This window comes from Cavia porcellus, unplaced genomic scaffold, assembly GCF_034190915.1.
Source record: "Cavia porcellus strain 051 isolate PalLab524CR breed Dunkin Hartley unplaced genomic scaffold, mCavPor4.1 scaffold_15, whole genome shotgun sequence".
NCBI classification, from domain to species: Eukaryota; Metazoa; Chordata; class Mammalia; order Rodentia; family Caviidae; genus Cavia; species Cavia porcellus.
This window is the reverse complement of record NW_026947498.1, coordinates 3,046,737-3,072,038: the sequence shown is the minus strand read 5'-3', so window position 1 is coordinate 3,072,038 and position 25,302 is coordinate 3,046,737. Positions and strand designations below refer to the sequence as shown.

General features: G+C 46.4%; 1 protein-coding gene across 1 annotated transcript in view; it reads right to left on the bottom strand.

The window, feature by feature from the left end:
- Positions 1 to 400: 400 nt before the first annotated feature.
- The window catches only part of Clic6 (chloride intracellular channel 6), a 50,799-nt gene continuing 25,897 nt past the window's right edge, over positions 401 to 25,302 (bottom strand). The window contains exons 2-6 of the mRNA XM_023560768.2: positions 11,035 to 11,144; positions 10,379 to 10,504; positions 9,706 to 9,812; positions 8,991 to 9,172; positions 401 to 2,371 (exon numbers count right to left, since the gene is read on the bottom strand). Coding sequence (XP_023416536.2) covers positions 2,210 to 2,371; positions 8,991 to 9,172; positions 9,706 to 9,812; positions 10,379 to 10,504; positions 11,035 to 11,144 — 687 coding nt within the window. The 3' untranslated portion in view covers positions 401 to 2,209. The remainder of the gene's footprint in view (positions 2,372 to 8,990; positions 9,173 to 9,705; positions 9,813 to 10,378; positions 10,505 to 11,034; positions 11,145 to 25,302) is intronic.

The window sequence follows — 25,302 nt, the reverse complement described above, 5'->3', positions numbered from 1 at the left end:
CCCCACACAGATGTGGCTCTTGGCAGGCTAGAAAGTGAGCTTGAGGAGGGGCCTGGGAGAGGCTGGGGTGGGACTCAGAGGGGGGTCAGGGGTTCTCGAGAGCAGGGGCAGGGCTGCGGGAACCTGTGCTCAACATGAGAAGCAGCTTCCCTATAACCACAGGTAACAGCACACAGGCGGCAGGGACACGGGCAGGTCACACATGTGTGCTCAGGCCTCTGCAAGCTTTGGTAGAGTGCTGAGCCTCAATAATGGATACTTCTAACTCAGCCGGTTCACGTCTGGCTCAAATCTGCCATTGCTATGTTAACAGCAGCCCATAGGGGTTTTTGTTGTTGTTTGTTTTCTTAGAGCTAAAATGGAAAATCCAAAGGGGAGAGAGAGATTGAGATGCTTCCACTTATATGTTTTCATAATTCATTTAATTTTTAAGGCACACAGCATTTCTGATCATTTTAACATCTAAAAATACAAAATCGGTGCTGGTAACACCTGGTTGTCTACTCATTCACCAAGTTTAAGTGTAACCTTATAAAATGAGATTTAAAAACCTGACTCTTAAACAGATGTGTCACAGCATGGACCCCAGTGAGACGGGAGAGACGACACCTCCAAACCTGCATGGTTGACAGGGCGGGAAGGCTGCGGCCATTAATCTGCAGCATCCAGGAAGTAGCAAAGAAAGCGGCACCTTATCAATGACTCTGTTTCCTGACAAGGCATTTTCACCACATTCCAGGGTTGCCGCTGTTGGTGTGTTTTACTCGCTTTCAAACCAATCGCCCATTTTGCAGATGTGTGAACAGAGAATGAGCATTTTAGCTTCATCTGACTCTGCAGAAGAAGGCTTTCTGTGAGGTGCCTGTGAATGTCAAGGACAAACCTGGGAGGTCTTGAGGAGTGGCCGAGCAGCCTCACCTCTTCTCCCGGTCTGGGGGTGGAGCCCAGCATCAGCTCCCACACACAACTGTGATGCAGGTGGGTGACACGGTTGGAGGAGAAAAAGCCACAGATAGACCAGAAACTCTTTGAGTCAATCTTTTCCATTTCCGCCCTCATGGGACCATTTACCAGAACTGCCCACGATAGTCACCATGCATTTCATCTCCCTGGGTTTTTCCAGCCCAACCACTAAATGAGATGAAAGAGCAAAGCGGCAGCGATGACTGGGCAAAGGCATCACCACCATCATCATTGTCATCGGAGAACAGCAAGACTGGACCTTCGCGAGAGCAGCCCAGAGAAAGAACCAAGGCGTGCATGGTTCACATTTCAGCGCAGGCCAGCCCTGTGGGGGGTCCCTCTGGAGGCACAGACTGCATGAGAGGGGTGGGAAAAGAGAGAGCATCAGACAGGAAGCCGGGACCAAAGGCTCAGGTGCACCCCTCCTCCGGTGCCCTTGCTGGAACCAGAGGCAGAGGCAGCTCCGAGGTGGTGACCAGGTAGGTGGCTGGCTTCATCACAGGGGCTCCCAGGGGACCCCAAGGCTCTGCACACTCTGCATGCCCCGGTCTCTTTAGAGCAGCTGTGTAGGGCTGACCATTTTTCTTTGTTTAGGTCCTCTGTGGATGGATAGCCAGGCACTACCAAGAGGTCCCTCTTCCAGTCCACTATAACATCCACACAGACGATGCAACTGGCATAGTGCAACTGTATTTGTGCTCACACAGCAGACTCAAGACTTGGAAGACATTTGCCAACCAATTACCAGTGATCAAGTGGGATAAAATTGTAGGCGATTTTTGTTTCTTGCTCTTATCTCTCTGATACTGTTTTAAAACCAGTATCTATCACTATAATTATAACAAGTGTTTACATTTTGAAAAAAAAAAAGCCTAAGCTAATATTTAAGGGTAGAAAACAGGCCATGTGTGATTATTAAACCTGTCAAAGACAGACCCAAGTTTTTTAAAATGGAAGGAACTAAACCCAAACCTAATTGGCTTTGAAGCTTAAACTGCAAACCACACACCCCAAATACCACAGACTGTGACATCAGTGAGTGTCAAAAACTCAGTTTACATACAGTAGGCAACTGGTGATAACAGATACCAGCTGAGCTGACATATGACTGGGCCATGTGTCATTTGGTATTTAATGAGGCTACTGGCGTTACTTTGCAAAAGAGGGTCGGCGCTGCAGGAGACACACAGAATGCGCTCTTTTTGCAGCTCATTTAGTTGAGAAATAAAACAGGAGCGCTCCAGCCTCACTTCATCCTTTTGGCAACATCGGAGTACGCATGCTCAATCTCCCGGTCAGCTGGACAGGTGTTTGTGAACTCATCCCTCGCATAAGCATTGTCCAAATATCTCCAGAGGCCAGTCATTTCAGGAGGAAATTCAAAATCTCTGTATTTCTTGGCCACGATCTGAAAGCGAAGAGGAAATGACCAGTGAAGGTAAAATCCACACATGCAGGCAGTCACATCAAACAATCCATTCTTTCGAGGCACACAGCTCAAGCCTGATGCCATCCTATAGTCATCTGGGCTATCCATGGTGACATTTTGACTTTGCATAAGGGTCATCATGGAGACAGAAAACAGTGATAAAGTGGCAGGACTCAAAACAGTAGTTCCACACAATCCTGCTCCCAGGTTACCCCCGATGACCCCCGGGTCCCACTGGCACAGATGTGCCCATACTCTGTGGACTTCCACATGGGTTCCTTGCAGATTTCTTTTCAGGCAGTTGTCTTTAATGCTACTGTGGATCCAGTCCATAAGGAATCAAGGTGACACTTCAGTGTAGATTCTATGGGGCTCTCTTTCCTGCTCACTGAGTCTCACCTCCCACAGCCCTGAACACTGTGCAGGTTATTCCTGCAGACTCCCATCATCCTAGCACGCTGCAGTCATGTGAATGTGGCCCTACTCTGCTGAAGGACAGACTCACAGGCAAGAAGACACTGCCTCACCAGGGTGGAGACGGCGGGTGGAAGGAAAGGGCCATGGGATGTGGACCTCAGGAGAACCTTGGCAGGTGTGCGAAGTGGCAGGGAGCAGTAGGGGAATTAGTCACGGGGGAAGGTGCATGGTGTTTGTCAGGCTGCCATGAGCAAGCATCACTACAGGATGACTTAGAACAACAGAAATGTGCTCCTCCACTGTCCTGGCAGCCAGAAATTCAAACTCCAGCTGTCAGCAGTGCCCTGGGAAGGTGCTCCGGAAGGGTGTGTCAGGCCTCCCTCCTAGCTCCTTGCAGTCCTTTGGTTTGCAGAAGCTCTGTCCATGGCACCCTTCCTGCATGCCCATTTGGTCTTGGACTCCCCCTTTTTTCACTTCATCTTACCTGTCTGCAGCTGCAAAGACCCCAGCCTCAAGTGAAGTCACACTCTGGGGTGCAGGGTGAGGACCTTCACATGCAAAACTGGGGTGCAGTAAGGCCCAGTTAAATCTGTAAAAGGAACCTATGGCCATAAAGGCCAGTTCTGCTTTGTCACCTCCTGTCCCCCTGTCCCCAGGATGCCTGCATGAAGTGGGCACTAGACTCACCACGGGTCAGGCCCTCAGGATTTGTTTCTCAGGTTTTGGAGGATGGCAGCCATGGATGCAGGGTGGCAGCAAATTAGGACTGAATGACTTTTAGAAAGTCTTCAAATTGGCTTAACAGCTTTTGCCTAAATCCCAAAGGAGGGATTACTGAGGTGGATCTTTGGTCTACGTTTGCCTAGGTGACTTTTGTCTACCTTTTTATTTCTAAGTTACATTCCTAAGTATACGTTCCTCCTATAGCTGAACCTTGTATTTACATTATATTTTCTCAACAGTTGCTTTGTTTTCTGTCTTTCTGAGCATGTGTGCATGTTTCCCTTCCTGGTACCTTAGAAGGTGTATGGTTTGTCTTAACTCTTCCAGTGATTTCCTATACAATTTAAGATAACAGGAATTCTCTATTTCTTAATTTATCAATTTTAGTTGCTATCTGTTGTCCTAATGGTGATAGAGAAGGAAATTTGTATATCTATACTCCTTTCTTCTCCCAGATCCTCCTCTCAAGATTATTTTATAAGGGGTAATCAAAATATTTAAATTTTTAAACTACATTATAGTAAAAGACACATTGTCAAAATTCCTCTCAAAATTCTCTCCTTCTCTAGAAACATATTTATATGCTTTCTCGAGCAGTTCCACAGTCCTCTTTCATGAGCATTGTTACAAGATACGATCAAAAATATGGTGAAGGCTTCTGCTCTATGTGCCATCCAAAAAAAAGGCAGGCTCGTGTCAGCGCTACTGGCTGTGTTCTGATGGCTTTCATAGGTGGATTTGGCCATGGGGCTGCTGGCTCTTCCCTAGAGTCAAGGTGACCATGAAAAGTAAACATTTTGTATCAGTTTGGGGTATCAAGGCACCCATCACAGCCCAGCAAATCATACAAGTGAGGATCTTGGAATTGCTTCTGAAAGTGGCAGGAATGTCAGCATAATTCCGTGCTGTCTCGGAGATGCCATCTGCCCGCATCGTTTCAGAAAGGGAGTAAGTAGCTTGAAGAGGCGGGGATTTCATGGGGGTCTCTTACGGTACTAATTTCCTTTTATTTAGCCATACTCTGTATTTTTTGATCATACCTCATGTTCTGACCCTTTTCAGTTCCTGTGATGTTTGGTCTTAATACTAAATTAGACTCAAATAAGTTCTCATCCATCACCTGTCCTTTCCTAGCACGGATTTCTCTGGTCCTGGGTTCTTATTTAGATGACCATCCTCTTGCTTTACCATACAGCAAGTTTATTTTTTAAAACAGTGCAGGGGTGCTGACTGTACTGACACGAGGTGACTTGGTAGGGGCTTTAATTTGCCAGCATGTAAAACTGTCACATCATGTACCCTTTCCTTTAATTCTCTGTGGACATTAAACCACTATTTCATGAATTTTAATATTATGAAGATGCCTAGGGGCAGTTTGAATCAATTCCCTGTATAGTGGGTTATGTCTTATTGTTACTGTCATGACTGTTGTGTGGGTATTGTTGCCTGGATGTCTGCTATCATTTGGAGATGGACTGAATGTGTTCCTCAGAAGGTCATGTATCAGAGGTGTAGACCTCAGTGGAGGGACCTTAAAAAGCCAAGGCCAGGTGTGGGGGGAGTCACCAGGTCTCTGCCGTTGGGAGAGACTGAGGTGGTTCTCTTAGAACCTAGTTAGTTCTCTCCAGAAGGCTGATATAGACAAGCACGATCAGCTCCACCCTGCTCACTGGCCTCTTGCCCACAATCTCTCTCACACAGGCTGCCACCATCTGCCATCTGCCGTGAGAGGTAACCCAATGCCATACCATGCCCTTGACCCTCCAAGACTATGGCTAAATACTTCTTTGCCTCATCTAGCACCCAGCCTCAAGTATTTCCTTATAGTAATGGAATACACAACAATCCAATACTCAAAGAATTTTTTTAAATTCTCAAATCTCGGTATTCAATATATCTTAAGTGTTACTTGTTCCTAAATATGTCATATCATTTAAATCAGACGTTTGGTTCTTTCTTTATTAAAATAATTTGCCCTTTTCAACTTCCCTTTTTAAAAATTTTCCCTTCCTTGTTCTTTTTCCTGGAATCTCTTTAATCGTCTATATCTCTTCAATTCTCCTCTATTTTAGATGATTCTTTTCAGGTTTCACCTCTAAATCATTACTAGCTTCTCCAAGATCTTTTTCTGCTTCTTGCTATTCTCTAGGAGAACTTTCACTTTTGCAATTATTTCATTTGTTTTTTCTTATTTCCCGAAGCTCCTCCAGTCCGATTTCCACCCCTTGTGGTGCTATGCTTTTCAACACCTTGTGTTTGCTCTTCGGCTTTTTCTGGAGAGGCCGGTGTCCTCCTTCATTTCCTGAGGCTGCAGACAGCTCTAGGGCTCCTTGTCTCCCCGAACAGCTCTCCCTGCCAGGCGTACTTCCCATCTGCCTTCTGCTCTGTACTTCTTGCTTCTCTTGTCTGTCCTCTTTCCTCCTCCCATTTTCACCATATCGATCCACACAGAGGACCCACTTTGCATTTTTCCAGTTATTAATAATATTTTAATGAAGAAGACATATTTGGCCCATAATTTGCTTTAAAAAACAGAAGGGGTTGGAAATGTGGACCAGAGGTTACAACACTTGCTTACCATGAGTAAGGCCTGGAATTTAATTTCCAGAATCACAAAAAAAAAAAGAGAGAGTGAGACAGAGCAGATGGCAGACGGATTTGGATTCTAACCCTGAAGCACCCACTCACCTAACACTGCTCCCTGCTCTGTCCAGGGTCACAATCAGCTAAGGGCATGTAGGTTAGGATCAGGGCATGCTTCCCTCCAAGGCTCACAGATAAGCTGATGACCATGGCTAAAAATGAGCTCGGGCAGTTCATCGTCTCTCTTGACTGGTTGGGAGTTATTTCCACTCCCTGTTCAGCAGCTATGAAGCAGAATGCCTTTTGCCTTTGCTTCTCGCATCCCCTCTCCCCTGCCTGTCCTTCAGTATGCTTAGATGAGGGACTTGGTCACAGATATAAAGATGGCACCTCTGCATCCACCCACACCCCACATTCTCTCTCTAAAGACCCCAACTAAAAAGTGACCTCTACGGAGATGTTCCCTGGTCCCTTCATACCCACTGCTTGTCCAAGTCCTCAAATAACAAAGTCTGGCTTGAGCATTGCAAGGTTGTGTTATTTACTTTTTGAGAAGCACGCACTTTGCTAAAGACACACAGAACTGTGCACCGGCCCCGTGACAGCCCACACTGGACGCAGTTTTTCAGCTGTCAACCAGGTTGTTGATCTATCATCTCCTTGTAGTTTTATGAAAGATGAAGCAAATGCTCTATTTTGTAGACTGCTCTTCCCTGAGTTTTAGGAAGAAGAATAATTACAGATCCCTTTACGCTTTTGTCTTTTACCATAATTCCCTTGGATTGGCCCCCATTGCACTTCAGAAGTTCCCTATCCTGGATAACCCTTAAGCAGTTAGGTAGCCGGAGTGCTAAATGGCTTTGAGGATTTTGCTGCTTGGTCTCATACTGGCGGCATGAAGTGCTTTATCTTACTCTGAGACTTATTCCTTCTGTTAAAATGCAAAGAAGTCTTTTTCATAGGATCTAAACAAGTGGTCATTGGTGCTGCATAGCTGGGACCTTTCTCTTGTGGATCCTCGACCCCCATGCACCTCCACGATTCTCCACTGCTCAGAGCAAACACAAAAGCACTCAAGGAAAAAGACTAAGCCAAAACACTCTGATATAAATATCCCATTGGGAAATGGCTCCCGAATTTAGCCGATTTTGAAGAGCTGAGATGTTTTCATGAAATTTTGAATGTTGGCAGCATCATGAAGGATTGTGTTTCAACTGGTATCCCTCAGGCACAACGGGGAAGAGAGAAAAAAGATTCAAGGATGGAGAGAGAAAGACGGTAGAAAGAAGAATTGCAGGAAGAGAAATGCAAGGTTGTAGCACAGAGTGACCAGGAAGGGCTGACAACCAGGAGCTACAGTGCTATAGACTGTGGGCCTGATATGGAATTTCCTTTTTAAAATATATATTAGTGTTTGTTAATTTTACAAAATATTAGGTTCACTGAAAGAGCAAATAAGAGCCAAAGTGTACAATAATTATTGTGTAAGGGTAAGAAACTGTTCAAAAGGGAAAGGTTACTGGGATAGGGGGAAAGAGGAAAAAAGGAAGAAAAAAGGAAAAAGATATAAATTTGTATGCATATACATAAGACAGCTAAGATGACTATCCTACTAAGTCTATTAGTTCTTGGAAAAGAAAAGTTAATACTCATGTGATTAGATCCATTTTGCATGTCTGTATCTGATCATCTAAGCAACTCTTTTGAAGACAACAATATACAATATAACAACCATTGTTACATTTCTATCGTCTTGTTTTGAAAGCCTATGTTGTTATTGTTTTGAGTGTGTTGTTGGTGGTGGTGGTCTCTTTTGCTTTTTGTTTTCCCTTTCTGTGTCTTTTTTTCTTTTAAATAAAAAAATAAAATATTAGGCTTCACTTTGTGTAATACATTTTGATCATCTCCTGCCCCGTCACCTTCCTATACCAGGCTCCTCCTTTTCCCTTTCTTACTTTCTCAAAATTGTCTCCCTCCTACTTTCATGTCATCTTCCACATATAAAGGAGAAAACACGAGGCTCGCCTTTCTGAGGCTGGCTTATTTTGCTTACCATGATGCTCTCCGCTTCCATCTATTTTCCCCTAAATGGCACAATTTTGTGTGGTTAAATAACACTCACTGTGTATACACAGCACGTTTTTGTTACGCACTCTCCTGCTGAGGAACATTCAGACTGGTTCCACATCAGGTTACTGTGAACTGCACCACACAAAACAAGGGTATGCAGTCACCAATGTGTGATTTTTTAGAGGCCAGTTAAACATGCCACTAGAGCACCTCGTCCTTGATTTGTACTTTCCTGTCTCTCCTGTCACACCTGCTCTTATCTCAAGGATGTAGCTTAGAACTTGGTTGGGTCTTAATAATCAAGATGCACCAGAACAAGGCACAGTGTCTTCCTGTGGTATCTGAGTTATCAAGGACTCTGCAGTAGTGACAAGGACAGTACAAGTGCTGGGCCACCTTCCTGGGACTGCCATCTCTGGAAAGGGCTGTGTTTATCTCTACAGTTCTTACCAACAGACTGAGTCCTCATTTTAATAGACTCAAAATCCATCCATCCTCCCCGAGGACCTGCGAATTTCTTCAAGCTGCTTTCAGACTTTCCTGAAGGCTTCTGAGAGCAGGTTTAGAAAACCAGCAGTGAGGACAGTGGATGGGGCAGTTCCACAGCTATTCCATGAGAACTGGAGCCATCATGCTGTGTATCTGAAACCTGGCACTTGGCTGCCTCAAACAGAAATGAGCTAGTTTTTAATTCGAGAGTCTGCATTTCAGACTGTTTAAATGTCTGACTCAACCACAAGTCAAGATAGAATGAAACAAAGCCTCATTCATGCATTCTGCATTGGTGTCAGGAAGAGAGACCAACCTTTATAATGTGCAGCTTGGGTAGGAGGTTACAGTCCGCCAGCGTGAGCTCATCCCCATCCAAGAACTTCCTGCCTGAAACAGAGACGTCCTCCAGGCTGCTGGCATCTATTTCATCAGGCAGAGGGCTGTTTAAGTAAATGTCCAGCTTCTTCAGGGCCCGCAACAGATTCTTTTCATAAACTAACACAGAAAGGCAAGACGTTACCAAGAGTGACCATGCCCGTGAGTGCCACTTGTCCCTAGAGTGAACAAAGGAATGAATGCTACCCCTTCTATCCTGAGAGGTGACCAGCCAGCAGCGCGTGCAGGGAGCCAAGGCTGCGGATACAGCAGATCTGAGTAGGGACTCACTTCCTGGAGGACTGTTCCTGCTGTCTACACAACACTGCTGCTGCTAGGACTCTTCTACTTCTTCAAAAAATATGTATGGACACTTAGAATGAGAGCAGTGTGGGTAGAAGCATCTTTAAAATCTCTTGAGGCACATCTGGAGCTACCTCAGTGATGAAAATTTTCCCCTAAGTATTGTTTTCTGGATTCCCAACTTCTAGAAGGATACAGTGTCTTGAAGTTACGTGCAGACTCAAGTTGAAGGTACTTTTTTCCTTATTTCTTGGTTCTCATCTCTACTCTCTCTGAATTTCCAGGTTTTTATAAGCAGCCACTTAGAAGAACATGTAGCAACCGAAAACAGAGAGGTGGGAGGTACTCACCCTCATTTGCATCCTTCTTGGTGTTTTTAATAAATGCTGAGAATTTGGCAAACACATCATTTCCTGCAGAGTTAGATTCAGGGTGTTGGGTCCCCAGCTTCGGGTACCTTGAGAAGTTCAAAGTTGGAGTGTCACAGAGAAGCAGTGTTTGAGTTAAGTAAACCCATGGGGAAAACTGTCCTTCTTTAGGTAAATGTAAAAACAAAAACCTCTCCTTGATTATTTTCCTGTTTTTATTCTTCGAAGTTAGGAAGCAATGTGATTTGGGAGAATATTCTGGATGGAGAGGTTTTGTCTTATTGATGACCAGGCCTAGGTTTCAGAGCAGCAGGTTGTAACCTCCTCCCTGGTTTATTGAAGGTGATGGTTTGGAAGGGTCCTTCCGAGTCCCACAGTCCATGGGACCTGACCCCTGTGCCATCGCACCTCCTCCCTGCCTCCTGCCACCCCACTCTAGCTGCTTGGCCACAGGTGCATAACAGGGAAGTCCAGACCACCTTCAGGCAAGGCTTCTAGCCTGGGCCTAGCTTCCTGCAGCCCATCCCAGGGGACAAGAAACACAGGAAGCACTGAGGCTTCAGGAAGCCAAACACACAGGTAAGAGCTCCCAAATGGTCTGTTCCCCAGGCGAAGGCACCGACCATCTTGCGCACCTTGGTGTTAGACGGCCTACCTCGGGGGTGCTAACTTCTCCTCCAAGAACTCCTCAATCTTGTTCACATCTGTCTTGACCTCACCATCAAAAGTCATAAAAGGTGGGTTTGTTCCAGGAGCCAGGTTTTGCAGGTCTGAGGGTTTCCTGCATAGGAGTGGACAGAGACCGTCTTTGTGGGCAGCCTGGAAGATTCGCATTCAATCCCAAAGCCTAGCAGTGTCCTCCCCCTTACAGATATGACCGTTGACAATTTCAGAGTACACTTTGGGTTTGCAGAAGGGTGACTTGTGATGAAAGTACAGATGTGCTTTAACAACTTGTGGGTTGGATTCGTGTTTTTATGGCTCTTTTTTGTGCAGATAGAGAAAAAAATATAAACTCTCCCAGTCTTATGAGCCAGAAGCAGTGCTCAGATGGGTTTCTGAAAGGTTCACAGCTGACCTGGGACAGCAGGTTCCTTATGGCCACCAACTCCTCCTCCTTCTGACCACAAGACATCCGCTCCTGTGACTTCACTAGGGGACCCACAGTGAGGTTTCACCTCAGACTTCTGGCCACTGGATATGCCCATAACATGGCCCATGGGCCATAGGGGTTTGTATGTTTGTGTGCTTGTATGTGTAGGTATATGTGGGGAATTAGATCCAGTTGTTTCAATTCTGCCAAAGTCTTACCTTTTCAGATCCACAGTCGTGACATTAAATATAACACCCTTTAGCCAGAGAATCATAAAGAGACGCTGAGAAAATGGACAGTTTCCAATACTCTCACCATCATAGCCAGCCTACAAATGGAAAAAGAGATCCTTATCTGCGCCAGTCCCACAGTTATGCACTCCAGACACCACAATGCGCACACAAAATCACTGCAAATCTCTATGAATGGCGAGGGCACTGTAAATAGCCTTCTGGGGCCATTTAACTGAGAATTCATGCCAGGCTGGAGGTGGTCGTGGAGGAGGGAGGAGGAAACGCACACGTACTCACACATACACATGTGGGTGTACCACATGGAATCTTTCCTCATCCTTTCTTACCCAGCAGGACACCACTTCCTTCCAGCATCTGAGTAGCAGTTAAGAGGGAAAGAGTGACCGGAGGGAACTCTTGCTAGGTGTAGGGGTACATGCCTATAATTCCAGCACTCTGAAGGCTGAGGCAGGAGGAGTGCTGTGCTCAAAACCAGCCTGGGCTACAAAGTGAGCTAATGCCACTAAATTATATAGTCAGATACTGTCTTAAAAAGCCAAAGAAGAAGGAGGAGGAGAAAGAGGAGAAGGAGGAGAAACTCTTCATTACCAAAGCTAAAAAGAAAGGCATTCCTTTTCCCTCTCTATCGCTTGATCTTGTTTCAAAGTAGATCAGCTGATTATTCAGCGGGGGGGGGGAGAGAGAGAGAGAGAGAGAGCTCATCTCTAGGAGTCTGTATCATGCTGGTCTATAGTGTTTTAGTTTACACGAGTTCTAACATCCTTGGACCCACAAAACTTGTTTCCCCTTCTTCTGAATCACAAGGGGTGATATAAAGGCAAGAGAGGGAACACTTGAGTCTAGAAAGTGTGTCATAACACAGCTGGCATCCAGGATGCAGCCCTGAAGAACTAGTAATACGCCCCACAAGAACACAATCTCCCTGAGTGCTGGGGTTACGGTGTCATCACACCCAGCTCTGCCATTATTATGTGATTTTGAGTGATATGTCTCATGCCCGATGTGCAGTGTGAGAGCTCAGACCCTGCAGGCAATGACTGAACGCAGTGCAAGGGAGGTACAGGGAGTTTGAACTCTGCCTTCTGCACCTGCCACGCAGGGTCAGCCCAACAGAAATTCAAAGCCCACATGCATCAGACCTTCTGAGTGCTGGTGCAACTTGGCAAGTAAAACATTGATTGCTAATAAAAGTGCTTTTGCCTGTCTACACCTAACATGTACCTGTCACGAAGTAGCCAGGTAAGTCTTCTTATTTCATTGTTAAATTTAAGCTTGTTATATTATTTAGTAGAATAATTTAATAAGTCAAAGTTTAAAAAATAACAGAAGTTCTATTTATATATAGGATCTATTTATAGGAAACATATAAGGATCTATACATAGTAAACATTTTATATACTTCCTAAGATAATTACTCTTCAGTCAATGCATCCCAGGCAATGTGTCCAAAGAGTTGGACAGCTACGATGTAACAGTCCCTTTCTGCTGTCCCAAAGCAGGTCTCATCCACTCATACATAAAACACAGGCACAGAAATGTTCAGAACAATTGTCCTCCATTCCTGGGGATCTCGGCAGAAGTGAAAGACAGGTGTTGGATGACAGCAGAGATATCTGGGGGATTTGAAATTCCTAGTACAAGGGCTGATGAGATAAAGCTAACTAAGAACATTCCAACATCTTTCTTTCCCTTCTCATCCCTCCACACCCCCAGATCTCTGACAAGGCTTCGTGCCTAATCACATGTTGCTCAAAAGGCAGTGAGGTGGCCTGGATGTATCCTCAAAGCCTGCTATGGTGTGGGTGGAGCGTGTCTCCCAGAGGTTCGTGTGCTGGAAGCCTGGCCACTAGGGGCAGCAATGTTGGGAGATCACATGGAACTTCAAGAAGTACTTAGAGACCTCATGTTGGGAGGCCACATGAAACTCCCAGATACTTAGAGACCTCACAGATGATGACTGAGTCACTGGGGGTTTAGCCCTCAGAGTTCATTTCTACCTCATGCAATCTAAAGAAAGTCAGGAAGAAAGCACCGTTATAATACAGACTAAGAGAAGGATACGGGGAAGAAAGTGGACCACTGATTTGGAAACTGAAAGGGGCAAACAGATGGCCAAAGCACACTGGACAACATGATGAGTGCCCTGGAGGGAATTCTCTGACTTATGGGTTCTTCAGTCACATTTGCAGGTTATGAATCAATTAAAAGACAAAATACCATGAATGACTGATCCTAAAAATGAAGAGGATAAGCAACAGACAACTTAAGTCTTAAAAGACTCAATCACCCTCCTCACCCAAGAGAAACCCAAGCAACCAATAAGCACGTGAAAAAGTTCTCAACATAAGTAGGCACCAGAGCAATGCAAACTGAAGCCACAGGGAAATGCTAACAACACTCACAAGCATGGCTATAATTAAAAAGTCTGACAGTACCAAGGATAGGCAAGAGTGCACAGCAACTGGCATTCCCACGTACTGCAGAAAAGAGTGAAAATCAGTGTAGCTTCTTGGGAAACTGTCCAGTGGCTCTCTACACAGCTAAACACACATTTTTTTTATGACACAGCAATTCCACTCCCAACAGAAATGAGTGCTTATGGGCACCACATGACACTGATGCAAATATTCTTAGCAGCTTTACACTAGCCTGAAAGCAACCTAGATCCCATCACAGTGAAATGAATAAGTCAGTCATGGTTTATTCAGGCAGTAGTTTACTATAAAAAAAATAAAAAAGAATTAGCCACTACTACTGTGGATGCATTATACATACATAGTGTTTAAGAGACAGAAATCAGATTCAAAAGTCTTGTACAACTTAATTGTAAGTGGAGTGTAAACAAAGGGACATTCCTCTATGTTTATGGAAGTCAGACGAGCAGTTGCCCTGATATAATGGTCTATATCTAGATATCCCACCAAAATCTCATGTTCTCATGGTGGAGCTTTTGGGAGGTCAATGAATTATGGGGACCCTATAGCTGGCTTGCTGTTAGCAGGTAAGGTATGGTCAGAAGAGGCAGATCACTTGGGGACATGACCCCATCTCTCTTTGCTCTCTCTGCTTCCTGGCCACCACAAAGGAAGCAGCTTTTCCTCCACCAAGGCTCTCCGCCATTCTGTTTCTTCTTGGGAACCTGCCAACTATGAACTGAAACATAAACCAAAATAAACCTCTCCTCTTGTGGGTGTCAGGTATTGTGTCCCAACAATGAGAAAGTAACTAAGACAGATCTTGATATCACAGAAATGAAGTCACTGCTGTAATGCTACCTGATCATGTGGTTTAGAAGCCTTTGAAACTAGTTCTTTGGGGAATTTGGAAAGATTTGGACATGTCAGCTAAAGAATCCCTAAAATTCTCTGAACTGAGCTTGGTGAGAGATTCTGGTCAGAGCTCAGAAGACCAGAATGCAGGTAGAAAAGCAATAGGTAAAGTTAGGGTCAGGTTTCAGTTGGAAACAAAGAGTGCATTGGCAGTTGGATTTGGGGCCATGTGTGTTATCCTCTGGAAGAATATTTGTCTACATTTTTCTCATGTCCTGAGTCTTTGCAGAAGACTGAGATTAAGAGCAATGGATTAATTCATCTGACAGAGAAAATGTCAAGGCAGCCCAACATTTAAGCTGTGGCATGAGTACTGCAGGTTTTTTTTTTCCACTTCTATGATGAGAATCAAGAGCCAATGGTACAGCTGAGTGATTTTAAAAGTTTTAATTTTCTACAGAAAAGAAGTTTCTGTAATGTTTTGGTAGAGGAGAGCTTACGTGCTAAGAAGATTATCATTAAAAAGAAGCCAAGTACTTTATAACAGGGAAATCTGGAATATACGCTGGAAATTAGCAAAACTTCACCTTTCAGAAGTTCCAGGGTATGAAACTGAAAGACTGCTTTGAGGAGAGAGTCCCATAGCACACTACACAAGAAAGGCCACTTAGATTGATTCCTTGGGGTTTGTTTCCCAGTGCCTCAGCCAGGCACTCAGAGGCCTCTGCAGCCATGAGTCTGGCTCCTCCTTGGGCTGACAGCAGACCTTGGTGTCATCTACATGGTGTTGATTTTATAGATATACAGAAGGCAAAAGCTATGCAGTCATGGTGGCTTCTACCCAGATTCCAGAAGAAGGCAATGTGTTCCTGAGTAGGCGGTGCATGAAACTATAAAAATAAAACTAAAAGTACAGGGGAGAGTCCAGAAAGGTAGAGATGCCAGAAAAATGGAACATATGAAGCTACAGGAAGCCAACACAAAAGCCAACACAAAAGAGATGTCATGACAGCTGCAACTAGCAATGCTGTCGGGATGAGGCTACCACCCAAGGCCTTTGTAGTTTACATCTTTGCCTTAGGTACTGGACACAGAGCTATAGGTTTTAATGCTTTTCTGCAGACTTGCAGGTAAGAGTCTGCTTTGAGACTCAGAGGAGACTTTGGACTTGGACTTTTCAGTAATGCTGTAACTAGTAGGACTTAAACAACTCTTAGAGAGCAACTAAACTGCATTTTGATTAAAGAGATGTGCGTGAGCCTTTTTTTGGTCCATGGGACAAATATCTAGATGTCCCCAAGAGCCTCCTGTGCTCATCACTGGAGTTTTTGGAAGGCGAATTAACGAGGGGGGCACTATGGCTGACTTGCTGTGAGGAGCAGGGTCCCTGGCTGTCCATATCTCCCTTCTCACCTCTTCCTTTCCATCTCTCAGCTTCCTGGCTAGATAATAGGAGAACAGGAGTAGCTTTTCCTCCACTGCACCCCTCCACCGTGGTGTTTCTTCTTTAGAGCTGGCTGACTATGGTCTGAAATGTGAGCCAAAACAAATCTCTCATCTTTTTAAATTATGGGTGTTGAATAAGTTTGTCCCAGTGACAACAAAACAACCAAGATATTTGAGGAGATGGGAATTGTCCAGAAAAAAACAGAGGAAACTTCTGGGTTATGAACATGTTCTATATCTGATCTGGGTGGTGTTATACAGAGATAATTCACTGACAGTGTCTTTAAGTTTGAGTATGCTCAATATAAGTTCTGCCTCAAATCAAAACAAAAGGCAGTAAAAGTATTAATTCCCTTAAAAATAGGGTCAAATTCAGGTGATCTTGCAGGGACCCAGGAATCTAAATGGTTTATAAGCTTGTCCAAAGTGATATAATGCCAGCTATGTGATCAGGGAACACGATCAGAAGAATATGCTTAGATGAACATCAGGCAAAAAGTGAGGCTGGTACACCTCTTGTAAGATAGAGTTGAGTGAACCCCCTAGTGGGACAATCTATTGACTATAAGACTCTCTAATTAATAAATAGCTCCATAAACATGGAGATAGGCCTGGACTTAATTCACATAAAAAGACACCAACAGAACAGATCAGCATCTTTGGAGTGTCCTAAGCCCTTCACCTGGGATTTACTACACACACACACACACACACACACACACACACACACACACAGAAAGAGAGAGAGAGAGAGAGAGAGAGACAGAGAGAGAGACAGAGAGAGAGACAGAGAGAGAGACAGAGAGACAGAGAGAGAGAGAGAGAGACAGAGAGAGAGAGAGACAGAGAGACAGACAGAGAGAGAGAGAGAGAGAGAGAGAGAGAGAGAGAGAGACCACTGCTACCCTTCTAGCTCTGTACCCTGGAGCCCGCATTTATTTGTCTGTCTGCCTATTAGTGAGGAGGGGCTGAAAATTCCCCCCAGGTGGAGTCAGTGAAGTCACTGGGAGCCCATGGGTGGGGAGGGGAACAGCTATACACAGGCATCCAAGCTGTCATAATGGCTCTGCCACAGATGGACCCTGAGATGTGCCCTGCCTCACCTACCTGGCCCTTGCTGCCCAGGGTTCCACCCCTTGGGGCCCTTGGAAGGCTGTGCCATCTCCTCACTCTCTGTCCTGGCACCAGAGCTACACACAGCTGCCAGAGCTGGCTGCCTGGGATCCCTCATCAGCCATGGCCCTTTCTTCACCGCTGCAGGTTGGGGCACAGTCAGCCAAGCGAAGCAGCAACAGAAAAAGGAAAGCACAAGGACACACTGCCACCACATAGCTCGGCCAGTCCTGACTTGCCCCAAGGCTCTGAAACCTCTTATTTTCTAACAGCTATGCTAAGCACAGTGAAGGCTAAAGGGAGTTCTGCAGAGCAGGGCGACTGTTCTCCTCTGGCCCCTTTTGAATCTAGCCATGACTCATGCTGAATGCACCTAGAGCCCTGCTGAGCCCTGTGCGTCCTGCTCTGAGGGAGGGCCTCTAGAAAAGGCCACCTGGACACCCATCTCAGGGCCTGGAAGGGGCCTCTGCAGCCACGCTTCCCACTGTGCCATCTGGAGAACAATCAGGCCACGCAGCTCTCTCTGCCTCCCTCTGTCTCTTTAATGCCCTCAAATTCCAATCAGCACTGAGTCTTGCCAGCTACTTCTTGAAGAGGAAGAAAGGTGCTCCAGTAATAAATTGCTACACACAAACACACACACACACACACACACACACACACACACACACACACACACAAATAAGGCTTTGTCTTCTGGCTCTGTCAAAATTTAAACTTTATGGGCTTCTTTGGGGCTCCCTGACCAGGTGAAACATCTGGCCAGAGGCTGGGACAAGGCGGTACATGGCTACTGAGCGGACAGCTTAGAAGACAATGGCAAGAGTTTCAATCACACATTTTCCCCATGTGCCTTTAACCGAAATGTTGACCCCTGGTGCCTGGTGAACTGAAGGCTGCTACACATTCTGGAAGAATCAGCCCGCTGCCCCCGCTCCCAATAAAACAGGGTTTACATATCCAGTGTTGCCTCATCCTAAATTGCTCCAGATTTTTTTTTCTGTCTCAGTCTGTTGTAAATGAGGGGGTTACGGGAACATGGTGGGAGGGACAAGGACGCCTTGCTGCCTAATTCTATTACTTTAATGCGCTGCAGTGCTAGGATGTGCCAGCAAAAATAAAGGCAAGGATACGCCACCTCCGTGGGCCATTATTGAGCAGTAATGGGAACGGATGGTCTTGGCTGTGTTCGTAACAGACAAGATGAGAGGATAATACACAGATATTAGGGGTGGGTAACTGACACTGTCGCCATAATTGGGATGCTCCAGCCTATGAAGTTTTATTTCCCAATGCTGATAATTCTCTCCAGCTAATTGCACTCCACGCTGAAATTTCTCAGCAGGGTTCTCAGCCTTCAGGGGGAGTTTTTGTATGGACACATTTCTGATAAAATCCAATTAAGCAGTTTGAGAGATCAGAATGTCATTCATTTCCAGCAAGGATCTAGGTACTTGGTTAACCCAGGATGGCAGGACTGCCTATTAAATCTGATTCTTTGGAGCATTTGCTACAGCAGCTCTCAAAAGCAGAATGTGGGATGCCTATGATATATTCTGAAAATCCACACCACTTTGAGGACAGCAGTAATTTGGCTGGGTCGGGGCCTGCACCCACTCTCTAAACAGAGCCCCCAAAGTGTGTATGGGAAGGGAAAGGTTCAAAAGGTGATGTAAGGTCAGCTGTTCATTTTGCCTTGGGTCTATTTAAATCAGAACCTCTCCCTACCTACCTTCCACGCTTACTCCATTCGGAATTTTGAAATAGATTGTTTTTTTATATTTCCTGTATTTTTGCTTCAGGCAAATGCCCTCTCCTTTGACGCCACCCACAAGGCCACCTTCCACAAGACCTACTCCCTGCCCACAACTGCCTTTAAAGGACCAAAGGAACTTGATGGGGTGATGATGTCTCAGAATATACTTGGCACCTCCTCAGCAACCAACCTTCTCCTTCCTCCCAGGGGAGTGTAAACCTGTCGTCTTGATTTCCCACCTTCTTGGCTCAGACTTCATTTTTCTAGAAAGTTCTATGCAGGCTTATGTGGCAGCCAGACTGTGCAAAGTAAGCGCCTTATTTTTCCCAATTACAATGTGGGGGACAGAGGGAAGACAAAGGAAGAGGTGATGAGAGTCAGCATTGTTCTCGCTGTTCTTTTTCAAATGACTGTCACCAAGGCAGTAGGATGTGCATTCCAAGCACAAGGAAGCCTTCTGCTCTTTGCAGGACAGGAAAGAAGATTTGGAGTCTGGTAGGGGAATCAGAGGGAGATACGGCTCCACCGCAGTGAAGAAGGGAAAGTCAGTGAGGCCTGATGGCCTGCTGGTTCCAATGTTCCAGAGTGAGTTTGGACTGAATAAAACCACCGCTACAGAGAGGAGCTAAGAGAAGCCTCAGGCGGTGTGTCACAGTCAGCTCCCTTCAGAGAGGACCCGGGGCCCAGCAAACCAGCCAGGGTTCTCTCTGGTACAGCTGTCTCTGCCCATTTTCAGCTGCTCTAATGAAATATTAGACTGAGTGATTTACAAAGATTCTTGCTGCACCCTAGCATGGTGGAGAGCATCACATGGCCAGAGATGGAGACAGAGATAGAGATAGAGACAAGGAGAGAGAGAGAGTGCTTTCATGACCAGTCCCCTAGTCTATGCCATGATAACATTTCCATTAAGGGTGAAGCCCTTATGACCTAAGGACCTCTTAAAGGTCCCACTTCCCATGAAGCCGAGATGCACACTTGCAGTTTCTGCAATCTGGGAAGCTGAGGCAGGAGGATTGCAAGTTTGTGCCAAGCCCGGGCAACTTAATGACTTAGAGAGACACTGTCTCAAAATTTAAAAAGCTGTTAAAGGGTAGGAGATGTAGCTCAATGCAAAGGCCTCAGGTCTGGTCCTTAGGAGATGGGAGAAAAATAGCAACATGAGAGGACATTTCAATTACAGCAGCATTGACCCAAGGGAAGGCTGAGAGTACACAGCTCCAAAGCGTTCAAGGGACTCAGACAGGAAATGACTGCCTTCCTCCACATCTCACCTACTACCCCAAATTCCTCCCTGTGGTCTTTGGCAACAGCCTCACACACTTCAGAAACTGGCATTTGAATGCAGCCAAGCACAGAGGTCTCAGCCCTCAAGTCCAAGAGTCATCCCTCCTGGACTCCGGGTGAGCTTGCTCTTTCCCGGGACTCGTCATGGAGGTCGTGGGTCCTTTCTAAAGAACACTGGATTCTACCACAGATGTATCAGCCCGGGGGTCTGATTAACCTCTGCACAGCGTGCACGCTCTGTGAACTCACCCCTGGGGAGCCTGAGGCCTGTGAGTGTGTGCCAGGGCCAGGGTTTGTAAATGGGTAACATGGAAAGTCAGTGCACATCGGGCCTTCAGCCTGCACCCCCATCTCCGTACCGTGGCACAGGCAGGACCAGGGAGACTGCCCAGTCCCTGGGAGTGGGCCTGGCATGAGGGGTGGGGACAGTCATCTCGGATGACTGGGAGTGGTGGGGTCTCTTTAACCCACCTCTCTTTGTTAGGGCTGCTCCCAAAACCACAGGAGCTGCAGGCACATGGGAAACACCAGGAAAACGACCACAGGTCTGCGTGTGACTGTGACAAAGAGCCAGAGCCTGGCGCACCCCAGACAGTGCTTCACGGTTTGTCCCTGAACTTTCTTTTCAGAGTCACTATCCCTGCACACTTTCCCTGTCTGAAACTCAGAGTGTCACTGCTAAGAGATCATCTAGCAACAGTCACATTGGAATAGAGGGAAGGGACCACCAAAAGATAGGACAGCAAGATATACAGCAAGCTGGCTGCATCTTTCAGAAGCCAGGTGTCCCCCGCACCCCTGGTTTAACAGTGATGACTTAACAGACAATGTTTAAAAACAACCATTAAAAATAACTCCACTCTGAGTAATTCTACAAGCTAGAAAACTGTAACTCTCCCCACACACCTAAGCCAGCGCTTCTATATTTAAGTAGCAGCAAGTTTCTCTGAGACAGCTTGGTCAAGGGAAGAGGAGAGGCCCAGGAGAGGCCAGGAACTCGGGCCTCACTACCAACTAATCCTGTGGCCCTGGGCAGCTCTAGCTTCCCCCAAGCCTGGGTTTTCCTGTTTGAAAAAAACTGGAGCTAAAGCCCCCACGTACTTGAATACATGGGGCACCCGATAAATGTAGCTATTAATGTCATTATCGTCATTAGTCTTCCAAACACAGGCAAAGCAGAACAGACAATTATAGATTTAGGGTACTTTTTAACCAGCCTCAATTAGTGTGATTTTCCTGCCAAATGGTATAATCCTGAGAGAAACGTTGACCTTTTGTTTTTTTCTTAATCTCTCTCCCTCTTTCAAAATATAAACATCTTATCCTGACTCTAAGTAAAGATGAAGAACTAAAGTTCTTTCCCTAATCGGAGAGCACACAGATCTTCAGGCCGCCCTGGCCTCGTATTTGTGCCAGGGAGCCACACCAACCTCTTGGTTAAGGCTGTGGAGAGAGATCATCTGGGGGGGCTGACCACGGTGGGGCTCATGAGCTCCAGGGAAAACACAGCCCCAAACTGCTCCCAGGGAAACGGTGGGTCTCCTTCCTGGCTTCTGAGTTGGGCTAAGGGAGCCTTAAGGGGACGGGTATCTTTGATCCACCTTCAGCATCAGGAGAGTGATTTCCCAGGAATGAGAGGAAAAAGCCACCAAAGCCCACCTGGACAGTGGTTTAACATGAGAATGAGAAAGGTTTTGAAGGACATTGGCCTTCAGAGAGAATCAAGTTCTATGGTGAAATTTTAAAGCTGATCATGGCACTCCGTGACTACCTACTCTGATTTCAGCATGGTACTAAATAATGGATGGCTAATACCAGATTCAGTCTTCTCAAAATCTTATATATATATATATATCTCCTTATTCTTCCCATTTCACAGATGAGGAAATTGAGGCCCAATGATGTGTTAAACAACCTACCTGAAGATGCAAACAGTACTAGCTGAATACATTTCTGTCTTGTTCTCCCACACCAGACCAGCTCCATGTGCTCACAATGGAAACCAGACCCTTCCCAGCCCTCTCCCTGGGGGTCAGGGCTTCCCTAGCACAGCCAAGCTGCTTTGAATCCACTCTTTCCTAGGATCACTGTCCACGGCTGCCCTCACCACGGCAAGCTGCACACAGCTCTCCTCTGTCTGCATGAGATCTCCTGTCCCTCTGAGCCCGGGCACTGTCCACCCTATGAGACACTGCTTTCCCTGGCTCGCCCTGGTGGAGGCTTATCTAAGTCTGCGCTGGAATTGATTGCTCCCAGGCAATGTGATTTGGGCAGGTGACCCAGCCCGCCGGGGACTCTCCCTCCCGAGGCACGACACACGGCTCACAGCACCCACGCCCCGGTGCTGGGACAGTTCACTGAGATGTTACCCTTGAGCCGCGCAGACCGAGGCCGGGAGGACGCCTGGTACCCGGATGCGCCCCTCCTGCTCCTGCTCCGCGCTCTCATCTTCCTCCCCTCCCTTCCTTCCTTTCCGCTACCCTTCCTCTTGTCCTTTCTTTCTTCCCTCTCTTTCTCTCCCTCCTCCCTCCTCCTCACTTCTTCTCTGCTGTCCTCCTCCTTTCTGCCCTTTTTCCTTTCCTCCCTGCCTTCTTTTCTTCCTTCCTCCTTCCCTTTCTTCCTTTCTTTCTCCCTTCTCCACTCCTTCCTTCTTTCCTTCCTTTCCTCCTCCACCGCTCTCTCCGTTCTCTTCTGCCCCTTCCCTTCCCTTCCCTTCCCACCTTCCTATATCTTGTATCCACCCATCGAGCCAGCTGTTCTCCTCCAAGCTGCCCTTTTTGGGGCCAACTGCAAGGTTATTAATGATCCCATGTCACCTTCCCAGAACTCTCCCACGCCCTGCTGCCATGTAAGTACCTAGTTTTCCCTTTATGCCCTTTCTAAGACTCCCTGCTCTCTCCTCTTCTGAGTCTCTGCTGACAACAGCACTGGTTCTGCCTAGTGTATCACCCAGCTGGTCCTAAAAGTTTCCTGTTGGTGACCTTCCTTTTTGGCACCGTGTTACCCTTCCCCAGCGTCTCTGCCGCACCGGCCACGGTTCACCTATTATAGTCCCCCTGACTCCAGGGCAGACCTCTGCTCGCCTCCACTGGAACCTCACAGGTGAATCTGTGGTCTGACGACCACACTGTGGTGCCTGCAACACCCGGTACCTGACCTCTCCTGGGAGGGGAACAAGCAGGGCAAAGTTCCATGGAGATGCAGGAAGAGGGCAAGCCGGGGACTCCCCCAAGTCTACACAGAGCTGGCTCTTAGCCAGGGAGAAGGTGTCCCTGCCCTGGCTGTCAGGCCACCTGCAGGGAAGCCTACTGCTCTGCTTGACCCCAGCAGCAGGGGAAATTGGAGGTGAGTTCAGGTGGCCAACGTCTCCCAGAACCCCCATCCCAGGGTGCCAGACACTGTGGACCAGACAGTACCCCTGGAGGGGCCAACACCAGTACCTCCTTATTTTTGAACTTCTAAATTGGTTTCTCTTTGATCTTCCATACCACTTTTGGGATTAAAAAGACAAAGTCAAACCTCTGTCCAAGTCGAGCAGGAAGACCTTCTGGGCACCCCCCAGCCATTGGCAGCCAGTGAGAGCTAGGTGCCCTGCTGCCCCAAATGCGTGTCTCCTCCGGGAATTTCGGGTTGAAAGATCAGTATCAGTTCACACACATTACCTCAGAATTTAGCCCCCACCTGTCTTTATAAAAAGAAGATTCATAATTAGATGCATCTTCTCAAAATAATATCCCTGAGGCCGTAAGAAGGCTAAGGCTCCAGCTCTGTGTTTTACAAATGTGATTATGAACCAAAAAAAAAAAAAAAAAAACCTACATTGCAAAATAATAATGATAATAATGATAATGATAATGATGGTGACAGCAGCTAACACATGCATAGCATTTACTGTCCTGCTTGTTGTTCCAAGTATTTTACTTATATTAAACTCAATTAATCCTAATAACTACCCTATCAGATGTAGGTGCTATCGCTGTCTCCACTTACACATGAGAAAACACCAAGAGGTGGAGAAACTCGCCGGGGGCTACACCACAGGATTCGAACCCGGGTAGTCGGCTAGAACCACCCCAACTTCATCCATCCCTGGCTGAACAAAGGGGGCTCCTGCTTCCCTCCACAGGGTCCTCCCCAGAGTCATGGGCATGCTGTTTTGTTTCTCCAGTCGCTGTGCAGTTACAACCAGAGATGGTTTGCAGGACTCTTAATGATAAAGACAAGAGAACAGATCTTAGAAGCAGGTTAAAAAGTACCCATGACACAATGGTAGGGCCAAAAAATAGACCTGGTTGAGATTATCCAACATGTGCGCCTTCTGTGCTGGGGAAGTAAGAAGACATTTCACAGAACTGCTGGGCAACTTCGGTGGTCACACGCAGCATTTTTGCAAGAAATCAAGGTGACAATGAAGTTGATTTTGCATCGTCCATTCCCGCCCCTGGAGTGCAATGAGTCCTTCTGCCTGATTAACAACAGACCTCACCCCCTACGCTGGCACCAGGCAGGGCTGGCATCCACCTGTAGGAACTGGGGAGTCCTGCAAAGCTTCAGACCTGGCTGGACCACACCAACCTCTGCTTCCAATGGGGCCAGGCAGATTTGTCAAATCTGCTCAAATGCAGGCCAACCCCGCCCTGAATAACGTGATTTGTGTCTCCAGCTAAAAGGGTCCAGGTCTAGATTTGGTAAAGTGGGTAAAGCCAATGCTTGCACTCGTGCTGAGTAGTTTTCAATAAAAAGTCTTCACAGAATGCTGAGCACCAACTAAGGCCACTTATTAGGGTAGAAAAAAGACTTTCAGACTTGCTCTAAATGAATCAGCAAAAGCCAACAGAGCAAACCCAGAGCAGTCAGGAAAACAGCCACAAATTCTCCTTCTAAACAAGTCTATCCATGCCCCCAGCCTTCTATGACAATGACAAAATGTGAGAGAACACACCTTAGACTATTTTCTGGTACAGTAGGCAGCATGTTGGGCCTCCCAAAGATGTCCAATTCCTGATCTGCAGCACCTGTGGATACGCTGTTTTGCATGGTAAAAACATCACAAATGATATCAAAGTTATGGGTTTTGAATCAGAAAGATTACTCTGGATGATCAAGTGGGCCCAGTAATCACATGAGTCCCTAAAAGTGAGATCCTTTCCCAGCTATAGTCAGGAAAGTTTGACTGGGCAGGGAAGTATGGATAGATGGAGAATGTCTTCCGAAGGCCTTGTGAGCTCAGAGGTGCAGATTTTGGAAGTGACAGAGGTGCTCCACCTGAAGTGGGATCTGGTCAGCAGAGATGGTCACCGAGCGCATGATCTGCAGGGTGTATCACCTCCCTGGCTTCTCCATCCTCTCGATGTTTCCTGG